This window comes from Sciurus vulgaris (assembly GCF_902686455.1).
Source record: "Sciurus vulgaris genome assembly, chromosome: 2".
NCBI classification, from domain to species: Eukaryota; Metazoa; Chordata; class Mammalia; order Rodentia; family Sciuridae; genus Sciurus; species Sciurus vulgaris.
The window spans coordinates 92,982,824-92,994,247 of record NC_136462.1 but is presented as its reverse complement, the minus strand read 5'-3'; the positions used below and the strand labels follow the sequence as shown (position 1 = coordinate 92,994,247).

At 38.6% G+C, this 11,424-nt stretch overlaps 2 protein-coding genes across 9 annotated transcripts in view; one reads left to right on the top strand and one right to left on the bottom strand.

The window, feature by feature from the left end:
• FRMD5 (FERM domain containing 5) overlaps positions 1 to 4,903 on the top strand; it is a 331,122-nt gene extending 326,219 nt beyond the window's left edge. For 3 of the 8 annotated variants that reach the window (XM_079127782.1, XM_079127788.1, XM_079127787.1), the window contains one exon: positions 1,247 to 2,797. In XM_079127782.1, coding sequence (XP_078983908.1) covers positions 1,247 to 1,824 — 578 coding nt within the window. In that variant the 3' untranslated portion in view covers positions 1,825 to 2,797. Of the gene's footprint in view, positions 1 to 1,246; positions 2,798 to 2,874 lie in introns of those variants that run through there. The other 5 variants (XM_079127786.1, XR_013761938.1, XM_079127783.1 and 2 more) reach the window with 5 other exon arrangements.
• A 1,277-nt stretch (positions 4,904 to 6,180) lies between these two features.
• WDR76 (WD repeat domain 76) overlaps positions 6,181 to 11,424 on the bottom strand; it is a 45,717-nt gene continuing 40,473 nt past the window's right edge. Inside the window, exon 13 of the mRNA XM_079127777.1 lies at positions 6,181 to 7,701. Within this exon, the coding sequence (XP_078983903.1) occupies positions 7,449 to 7,701 (253 nt within the window). The 3' untranslated portion in view covers positions 6,181 to 7,448. The remainder of the gene's footprint in view (positions 7,702 to 11,424) is intronic.

The following is an 11,424-nucleotide window of genomic DNA, read 5'->3' as shown; positions in this document are numbered from 1 at the left end:
GGGTGCCCTGCCTTAATCCTCACCCTTCACCCCTACTCACTCAGAAACAATTCCAGGGCCCGTTCCTCTGAAGAATCCTTAACTGTGCCTGTGCTGAGTCGGGGCTCCACCAAGCTGCTCAGGGGGGCTGCCTAGGTGTACGTGGCTGAGTTAGGAGGGAGTCCAGGAAGCTGAGCCACTCTGCAAAGGTTACCGACACCTTTTTAAGTGAGACCTTTGGATTTCTAGAGCTAGTCCTAAACCAGACAACTGCCTTATCAGCCCTGGTTGGGTCAAACTTTTAATGTGCTAGGAACCTGGTGCAGTCTATAAACTTGGTGCATCAGGGTCTATTCAGAGCAACAAAAGGGAATTTGCTTTTCTTATCATGGGCTACAAAAGCCAGGAGAGTCACTTTGGCACCACCAAGATGGCCAGTAGTAGAAAATGCAGCCATTGAGCCTGAAACAAGAAGCACTTTTGGGGAGCACTGAGATGTGGGTCATACGTGGTAACTCATACGTGGCTGCTGCTTGACTGAGGGTATAAACAGTTCCTGTTTTTTTCCTGCCAGAAAAGCAGCCCTGGGAGACCCTTGGAAGGAGAGGAATTTTCCATCAGAGAAAGAAGAAATAATGAGTAGTTTTAGGGGTCAGAAGATCAGTACTCCTAACAAATGCCTCATGAGCTCAAGACCTTGAATGCTGGGTTATTACAAGGATAATAGGTTTTTTGGGTTTTGTTTTGTTTTTCTGATGGTGGTGGGGATTGTGAATGCTAGGCAAGCACTCTACCAACTGAGCTACATCCCTAGCCCGATAATCAGTACTTAACAATCAGTATTCGATGAAGTCCAAGTAGGCAAAATACATTTGCCTCCTCCCTTCTTCTTTCCTGCTTCTCAGGGATCTCCACCCAAGAGGCAGACTTCAGATTATTGAACCATGACCCCAGCTCTGCATCAGGGGCAATCTGTAATTCAGATCCTCTAATTGGGGCTAAAACCAGGCTGAAGATACCCAAGGCAGGAAAAGCAGAATCTTTAACAAATTAGTCAAATCTGTGAACAAAAAGAAAAACCTTCCAAAAATGGCCACTGTTTTGCTGCTGCTTGTGTCCTCTTCTTGCTGTATCAAAACAATGTAGTTGCCACTGCTACTATTACTGGGGTATGCAGAGGAGCACCCAAACAAGAATGGGTGCTACTGGACAGCAGAGTATGCTTTGGGATCCAGAGAGCCTATTCGTGTTCTTGTTGCCTTTCCAGGCCTGGAGTCCCTACGGGACAGTGCCCACTCTACCCCGGTGCGTTCTTCTTCCCACGGGGACACCTTTCTGCCTCATGTGAGAAGCAGCCGGGCAGACAGCAATGAGCGAGTAGCGGTGATTGCGGATGAGGCCTACAGCCCTGCAGACAGCGTGCTGCCCACCCCTGTGGCTGAGCACAGCCTGGAGCTAATGCTGCTCTCCCGGCAGATCAATGGAGCCACCTGCAGCATTGAGGAAGAAAAGGAGTCTGAGGCCAGCACCCCAACTGCTGCAGAGGTGGAGGCCCTGGGAGGAGAGCTGAGGGCCCTGTGTCAGGGGCACAGCGGGCCAGAGGAGGAACAGGTGAATAAGTTTGTTTTAAGTGTCCTCCGTTTGCTCCTTGTGACCATGGGACTCCTCTTTGTTTTGCTCCTCCTCCTGATCATCCTTACCGAGTCTGACCTTGACATTGCCTTTTTCCGCGATATCCGCCAGACCCCCGAGTTTGAACAATTCCACTATCAATACTTTTGTCCCCTCAGGCGATGGTTTGCCTGCAAAATCCGCTCAGTGGTGAGCCTGCTCATTGACACCTGAGAAGGCATGACTCCTCCCAATAACTAGCCAGGTGGACCAAGGAGCCCGGCTACCCATTCCCAGCAATGGGACCCATCGCGGAACCATCGGCACATATACCAAGTCCTCCTTTCATGACTCAAAGTCCACTGCAGCCTAGGAGGGTTATTTCCCAGAAGAAAAAAGGGATAGGCTCACGCCCTGTCTAAACAAACTGGGAAAACTCATTTTCTTCAGAGATTCTTTCAAGAAAGGCTCAGCAACTCTTTCTCATCCTTCAATTTTGCAGGATAATTTTTGGTTTTGAATTTTGATTTTTCATAGATGTGTATTATTTTGAAAGTATCAAATAAAAATAATTTATTTTACTATAACTGATTAGTGCAGTAGTGTCACCTAGCAGATGGAATGCTAGTTGAAGACAAGAGAGCTGTTGTTGTCCTCTGTATTCTGCAGGCATTTTTCTACTGGTGCCACTGGGTTCCGGGAGACATCACTGCAGCCTCAGTGGGGCAGGCCAGGGGTCTGGACAATGGGGACTGTTTAGGTTTTCTTGCCAGACAAAACTTTTTTTAAAAGTCAACATCCATGTAGAATGATTAAATGGAAAGTTGCTTCTTTTGATGGTCTGAGTTGGATTTTCTTTTCCTTTTTTTTTTTTTTCAAATCTGAGCAGAGTGGGCATCTGAAGGGACCACCGGTACAGCAGTAACACATCAGGGGTGGGGTAAGTCTGTCCCCTTAGACTAGAGCCTGATGGGCATCACCATGAGTTTTGTATAATGAACTAAGACATCTCTGATTTTTTCCCGAAGAACCTCAAGACTTTTCTAGTGCTCCAGGGGCGTTAAATGAGTTCAGTGGTGCCAGAGAGAGTACTGTCAAAAATGTTGGACAAAGTGTAGTTACATACACAAAAGCTAACTTACCCAAGGGACTGCTGAGATGCAGAAAGCAGTGCTTATTTTGTACATAGTGTAACCCCCCTTAAAAAGACTTTCGATTTATATTTTAACAGCAAAATGTTATTTTCTTATCTATTCATATTTTGTTTTTACTTTATGGATTAAGAAAATAGAACCTGATGAACTAAACGATGCAAGAAAGAAACTGATCCTGAGAAGGAAAAACGTCAGAAAATAGAATTCCAAGATCAACAAACAGCCTTGGAAGGGACAAGGAAAAGTCTTTTAAAAATAAGATTTCTAAGAGATGCCTACAAAAGACAGAAGGTGAACTTGGCAGAGACTAACACTTAGATGTAGAAATGCTGCCCCCTAGGGTCATCCTGCACATCGGGAAATAATTCCAAGAAGGCACTGGTCATCCTTGCTGAGGGAAGCCCTGGATGCTCACAGAAGCACAGGTCCACAGATGGTGAGTGTGAGTCCCTAAGGCCCAAGCTCTGCAACTCTTAAAACCAATCACACACAAAATCTTGTTCTCATCTCAGGGAGAGATTTCTAAGTCATCTGGGGCCTGAGGACTTATTTAAAGATAGTCAGTGGTCATATTCCTGGGACCCACACAGTAGTGAAGCAGCTGCCAACACTATGATGTTGGACAGCCCCAAATGCAGAACAGAAAGTCACTTATAGATTTGATCTCCCCTGTTTTGTCCCCTGAAATGGTAGAACCAATTCCATGTTCAGAATATAACAGCCATGGAAAATTCAGGGTTTTGCAGGGTGAGGGGGGAGAGTGGATTTGTCTAATTTTAAAGAAAGATACCCTTTTCTTCTAGACCTCAGGTCGGGAAACGTCTTCTGAAAAGTGCCAGATAGTAATTTTTTTTCTTTGTTCTGTCACAATTAACTCTGCCATCACAGCACAAAAATAGCCATGGATTATGTGGGTATGAAGGAGCATAGCTGTGTTCCAGTACTACTATAAAAAGACAGTATGCTGAATTTGGCCCACAGGCCATAATATGCCAACCCTGATCTAGACAATAAAACTGACCACTATGGAGAAGAGGATCAGCTCTGCTCCAATTCCTGGCATGTGTTAAAGACAAGGGCCTTTTCCCAGTGGAAACACTAGGGTTGCTTGTTTACAGGGTGCTCAAACAACCAACCAGCAAAGATGTCTGAAGCCAAGATGAGCAAGATCAAGTCCTGGAATGCTAAAACATGGCAAATCTAAAAATGGAAGTGGGCCTATCTGATCATTTCCATACCAGCAACAATTTGGGCAGAATTGCAAACATACTTACCAAGTGACATGACAAACTGAAGGAGATCCTAGTAAAGATTAAGGATCACTTAAACCAACTAGCCACTGCCACTTGTCATCTACATAGCAAAGGCTTTATTTAGCATAGGACTAAAGTGAAAAGTAGACCCAGAGAGGAAAAGGCTGTCAGGAGACAGGGAGCTGCTGTTAACCTGGATATCTACTGTCTTCTGCAACATAGATTACCTTCTAGTGTAGTGCTCCTACCTCAGTCTGTAGAACTCGGTGTCTCTATGCAGTGAGAGCCTTGCTCTGACCTTTCACATCCACACTAGAGATGCAGTATCCCATTGCCTGGTGTGTTACTTGTGTCTAGAGTTCTAACAGTGCAGTAGTTTGTACCATTTCCAGCAGTTGAACAGAAACTTGTGGGATTTTTTTTTTTTTTTCAGGGCTTTCCCCAGAAAATATGGATAGAAAAGTTTCCTTCAATTTGCTTTTCAAATTGTGCTTGAATAACAAACCTCCTTTATTGGTAACTAGTCTTTTTTGATATCTCCCACCATTAAAAATTATTCGAGTTTTTAATCTGGTTTTATGTGTTCTATCTACCATGTCTCTCATTTTATCTTACTGTAGAAAAAGTAATGGTTTCCATAGCATCATCTTTCAGAGGAAATAACTTTTTCTGAAAATAGTGAACTGCATCTTTAAGCAGTAGAGGGTAAACTACCTGCAAATGTGAATTTCTTAGTTTCATTTAAAAATATATAGTTGTTAACCTTTCGTGTGCCAAAAACTCTTGAGTTACATTTTCCTTCAAAGCAATGTACTTTTTTCTACATATGCAGTATGTAGTTAGCATAAAATCATTGGTGCCATGAAAATTATTTTTAACTTAAATAAATATTTAAATACCATTAAAGAGTGGGCTCTTTGTTTTTTAACTTATAGCCTGTCTCACAGTATCAAAAGTTACGCATAGATAAAAGGATACCAATAGGATTTACATAGCTGACTGCTATTCACAACTGGCATCACATAAAATAAATATGATTAGAAACTGAGAAACTTTAAATGTGGAATAATTTGAGGTGAACTGGACCTTGTTTTTCTGATAAGGAAAACCATGAAGGTTAAGTGGGTTTTCTCAAGATTACATGGTACAGCTGTTTTCTGGCTGAAGGATTTAAATCTTTGTATCTACAGCCTGAAGCTTGCTGCTTTCCTGGAGAATTTCCTTCACCAAATCTTCTCTGTGAAAAGGAAACTCAAAGACCAGAATACTAAAATAGGACTGAAGCAACTCAGATTCTATTCATTTCGAATCATTTGTGGTCACTTGTAATCTGACCAAGTCTCTGTCCACCCAAAATGAGAACTCTTCCTTAACATCAAAAAGGTGGGTCACCTCAAAGAAAACAGCTCCAGTTGATCTCAGAGCTTATGTGTTTAAGAGATATCAAAAAGGTCAAACTGACAGCGAAAGTTTACCCCAAAGGGAAGGAGCAATCACAATACACACATAATTACAGAAGCCACACTGTAAACCAGACTCCAGAAATGCCTTCCATTACAGATTACAGTTTAAGAATATCCTAAGGGAGACAGTTTTCCTTTATGTGCTGTCTAGATTTACACAATTACTCTGTTATAAAGCTTAACACCAAGAAACAAAGTCCCTACTCATTCTTCCTTCCTGCATTGCCTCAAGAACATGTAACTCTATTAAGTGAAACTGGATGTAAACAACAGTTTACATAGCTGCAATGGCAAAAGAAACCACAAAAGTGAGAAACATCAAGAATTTTCTAGTGCTTATTGCAGAGGCCCACCCCCCAATTACTACCAAGTATTCAAAGCTTAAATGATGGTACTAATTTGATCAAGAGTAGTTTTCAGCATCTTAAAAAGAACAATTCCCGCAGAACTAACCACTCTGGAAGCTGAAATTAAGTGGTACAGAAAAAGAGAAAGGAAGCTTAAAGTCTTCTTTACTGTTTTCCTAAACAGTTCAAATATAACTCAACCTCACTTAGCTTGACTTTCCATTTTGTAAATTAATATTTCCATCGCACTTACCAATGCTTGCATCATAACACCTAAAAAAGAGTTCTCCCATTTTTCATAAACACCCACAACCTATTAATAAATTAAGTCTCAGAACACTTAAATTTTAATTACAGAAAATTACTTAGAAAAAATTGTTCAAGGAAAATACTTTATTTCTTTGCTATACAATTATGAAAAGATAATATTTCCCAATTCTTGTAATTCAAACATACTGCCTAAACGTTTACTTACAAGTCTTTCAGTAGTACTTTGGCAATGAAGAACAATGGGAAAGTTGGATAGATGTTACACAGTAATATTATTCACTGATTTATTTAGCAACTCCTTTTCCCAACAGTAGACCCATTGAAATTACCACTAACTTCTGAGAAAACAATTTCATTTAAAAAGAAAAAATCAAAAACAGTATTCATGACATATCCCTAAAATATGAAGAGAAATTAAAGTTATTCATTTAACACACTATTAAATATGGAGAGCTTAAAGAGAGGGACAGACAAGGGCATTTGGGACTTACTAAGGCAGTAGTTTTCACTTCTAATAAAAAAAATTTATAAGTATAAACATAAACATATACCTACACATATATGCATATGAAACTAAGTTTTACAAAACAATATTATGTTTTCTGTTCTTTAATAATTCTTTCAATTTTTTAAACACTAATTCTGACCTTCTGACCACTGAACAGATTTCATGTGAATAGCTAAAACTCCTAGTCTATAAACACCTCTGATCTGAGGGCAGTCTTACACTGGAATATAGGGATTATGGCAGAGCCCTATCTTAGGAGCCATTTGGAGGAAGGGGAAAGGAAAGGCTCCACACACCTAGACCCAGGCCCGGCCCTAGTGAACAAAAGCTCAGCAATTTTCTTGGCATATCATATAAAATTTAACTGAGAGGCAGGGTGCAAATAAAAGGTTCTTGTTTTAAAAAACTAAATTTCAAAATCATTGAGTTAGATGACCTTTCAGGACCCCTTCCAGAGTATAAGCCTAAAAACAAATATTCACTACAAACTTATAAAATAAACCACTAATCTATATATCACTATAGACTCAAAACTATTATCAATAGATAACAAAAAGTTAATACTGCTCATTCAAAGCTTTATAATTTACCTTGTTATACTTTCTCAATGTACTGCCCAATTAAAAGTGCTAAAAGCATCTCAGCCTCTACTCAGATTCCCTCCCCATGCTATGGAAACATCTTCTGAGGCTTCTCCCTTACTAAATTTAGTACATTCTGCTCATAGTTCTTAATAAAGTAATTTTATGTTTTCTAAGTATATTACCAAGTAAACATATTAAGCCACAGGTATCATTAGGTTTCTGAGACAGTGATGAATTTGAACAAATGGGTATATCTACCTAGAAAATTAAGTAGTTTTCTTAATTCATAAAAACATGTAACCTCCCACTGGAATTACCTCCAGCCATAATATACCGAGTCGGGTGCATGACATTGATGGAACACACAGAGAGAAGACATTCTCCAAGAAAAGAATGCACCCTCTCTCCTGTCTCATGGAAGATTTCTACACGTCGTGGATGGGCCATGCTGCCAACTATGATACAATCTTCTTGTTTAGGGTCCCACACGGCTTGGAACCTGGTCAGCCATCGCCCAGTGATCGTGTTGTGCCTAGTTGGGGGGAAAAAAACAACAGTACTTTTTTAAAGATTTAGTGTCAAAATAACACACAATACCATTGGGCAAAGGGTAAAGATGGCATTGCTAATAAATGCTAGTTTTTTCTCAATGAGAAGTTTCTTCTCATCAACCTTATCTCATCCTCCTACAAGTCTGAAACTCAGAATAGATCAGGTCTTCTTCAACTTTGAACTTCTGGTACTGAGCAGAGTGGTTTGTGCTCAGAGTGGTTTGTGTAACTGAGTATCTATCAAAATGATACCCTTCTTGCTCACTGTTTCTAGATCAATGGACAAGGAGGATTTTCTGTAGGAAACCTCTCTTTTTTCTTATAAGCATATCCAAAGAAAAGTCCTAAAAATAAGAAATCTATAATCTAGGTTATTTCTTGCTTTAACAAGATCTATCACTTCCCCTATTATATTCCCCTGACATCGGAACTTAAGACCATTTTATATGCCATACAACTTTAAAATAAAAAAAAAATATTTAGGGCTTAAAGAATAAATCACAAGGGAAATTACCAAACATTGAAGACAAATGAAAATAAAAACACAACATACAAAATTTATGCATGCAGTGAAAACAATACTGAGGAATGTTTAGAGAGGTAAATGCTTTTGTTAAAAAAGAAAACAGGGTTAGTTTTAAAATCAGGGGGTATAGTTCAGTAGTAGAGTGCCTGCCTAGTGTGCATGAGGCCCTGCATTCAACCACCAAAACAGAGGAGGAGAAAAATCTCAAATCAACAATGTTAGTCCGTAATTCCAAGAACCAGGCGGGAAAAAAAAAAAAAAAAAAAAAAAAAACTAAACCAAAAGTTAGCAGAAGGAAGAAAGGAAACAAAGTTGAACACAGAAATAAATAAGATTTTTTTAAAAATTCAGGTAAACTAAGATTTTTTTAAAAAATAGATCAATAAAATTGGCAAACCCTTAGCTAGGTTAACTAAGAAAAAAATTCATATAAAATCAAAGAGGGAACATTACGACTGATGTCACAAAAAGGATTTTAAGAGAATACTATAAACAATTATAAGCAAACTGGATAATCTAGAAGACAAATTTCAAAAACATAACCTACCAAGACTTATTCCTAAAGAAATAAAAACTCTAAACAGACTTATAATTAATAAGGAGATTGACACAGTAATCAAAAACCTTCCAACAGAAGTACAAGCCCTGATGCCTTCATTGAAGAATTCTACTAAATATTGATAAAAATTGACATCAATGCTCCTCAGATTCTTTCAAAGTATAGAAGGAAACACTGCCATACTCATTCGGAGGCCAGCATCACCCTAATACCAAAGCCAGACAAATACACAAGATAACTACAGACCAATATCCTTGATCAACACTGATGCAAAAATCCTGAACAAAATAGCGAACCAAATTCAACAGAGCATTAAAAGAATTATACACCATCATCAAGTAAGATTCAAGGATGGTTCACAATAACAAAAACAATTTAACACATTACTTTAATAGAATGAAGAAAAGGACATGATTATCTCAATTGATGCAGAAAAACCATTTGGCAAAATTCAAAGCATCTTTGTGATAAAAACACTCAACAAACTAGGAATAGGAGGAAACTATATCAACATAATGAAAGCCATAAATGAAAAGTTCAAAATCAATATGCTCAATAATGAAAGACAAAGATTTCCTCTGAGATTAGGAATAAGGCAAGGGTGTGCTCTCCTGTCACTTCTATTCAATATAGGACTAGAAATCTAAGGTGGTGTAATTAGACAAGAAAAAGAAAAGAAGAAGTAAAATTATTTGTTTGCAGATGACATGCTCTTAAATGTAAAAAAACACTAAAAAGTCTATGCAAAAAAAAGAAAAAAGTTTAATAAGCAACTTTATAAAACCAACACATAAAAATTAGTTGTTTAAGTCAGGCAAGGTAGCACCTGCCTGTAGTCCCAGCTACTCAGGAGGCTGAGTCAGGAAGATTGCTTGAGCCCAAGAGTTCAGAGTCAACCTGTACAACACAGTGAAACCTATGTCTAAAAAAAAGAAGGGTGGGAACTTGGTGTGGTGGTGCAATCCCAGCAACTTGGGAAGTTGAGTGGCAGGAGGACTACAAGTTCAAGGCCAGCTGGGGCCTGTCTCAAAAAATAAAAAGGGCTAGGGATGTGGATTAGTGGTTAAGTGCCCCTGGGTTCAATCCCTGGTACCAGAGGGGAAAAAAATTCATATGGGAGCTTGAGGATCCCCCACACACAAAAAAAGCTAAAATTATCTTGAAAAGAGGACAAAGTTGAAGACCTCATACTTAATTTCAAAACATAATACAATATGGCAACACAAGATGAAAAGCAGACAAACAGGATTATATCAAACTAAAATTCTTGCACAGCAAAGGAAATGGTCAATAGTAAAAAGGCAACCTGTAGTATGAGAGAAAATATTTGCAAACTGTCTGACAAGATATTATCCAAAACATACAAGCAACCCAAAAAACTGAATAGCAAAAAAAAAAAAGAAGAATTTAAAAATGGGCAAATGATTTAAAGAGATGACACTTCTCAAAAGAAGATATACAAATGGTCAATCAGTATATGAAAAAATGTTCTGTACTACTAATCATCAGGTAAATGCAAATCAAAACCACAATGAGATCATCTAACTCGTTAGAATAACTATAATCAAAAAGACAAAAACATGAGAAATGCTAACAAGGATGTGGAAAAAGGGAAACTCTTATACACAGTTGGGAATGTAAATTAGTACAACCACTTAGTAAAAACAGTATAGAAGTTCCTCAAGAAATGAAAAATAGAATATATATATAACCCAGCAATCCCACTACTGGGTATTTATCCTAAGGAAATAAAATCAGTATATCAAAGAGATACATGCACTACCATGTTTACTCTAATACTATCCACAATAGCCAAGATATGGAACCAACTGAACTGTCCCTCAAAAGATGAATGGATAAAGAAAATGTGGTACATATGCACCACAAAGCACCATTTAGCTATAAATAGGACAAAATTCTGTCATTTACAGCAACATGGATGAACTGGAGATCATAATGTTAAGTGAAATAAGTTAGGTACAGAAAGACAAATACCACATGATTTCACTTATGTGCAGGACCTAAAACAGCTGAGCTTATAGAACCATGACCAGAATAGTAGCTACCAGAGGCAGGGGAGAAGGAGAAGGAGACACTAAGAGATACAAAGTATAGCCAGACAGAATTAAGTGGTGTCTTATTGTAAGGAGGGTAATTATAGTTAACAATATTGTACCACAATCCCAAATGGCTAAGAGAGTTTCTTGGGTTTTGAGTTTTTTTGTTTGTTTCTATTTTGGTGCCAGAGATTGAACCCAGGGGTGCTTAATCACTGAGCCACAACCCAATTCCCTTTTGTATTTTATTTAGGAGACAGGGTCTCACTGAGTTGCTCAGGGCCTCAATAAATTGCTGAGGCTAGCTTTGAACTCGAGATCCTCCTACCTTAGCCTCCCAAACTGCTGGGATTACAGGCATGTGCCACTGTGCCTAGCTCTAGGATTTTGAATCTTTTTTTTTTTTTTTTTTTTTTTTTGGTTTTGAATCTTATTACAAAGAAATGATAAATGTTGGGTTGGAGAAATAGCTCAGTTAGTAGAGTGCTTGCCATGCAAGCACAAAGCCCTGGGTTCGATCTCCAGCACTGCCAAAAAAAAAAAAAAAAAGAAAGAAAAAAGA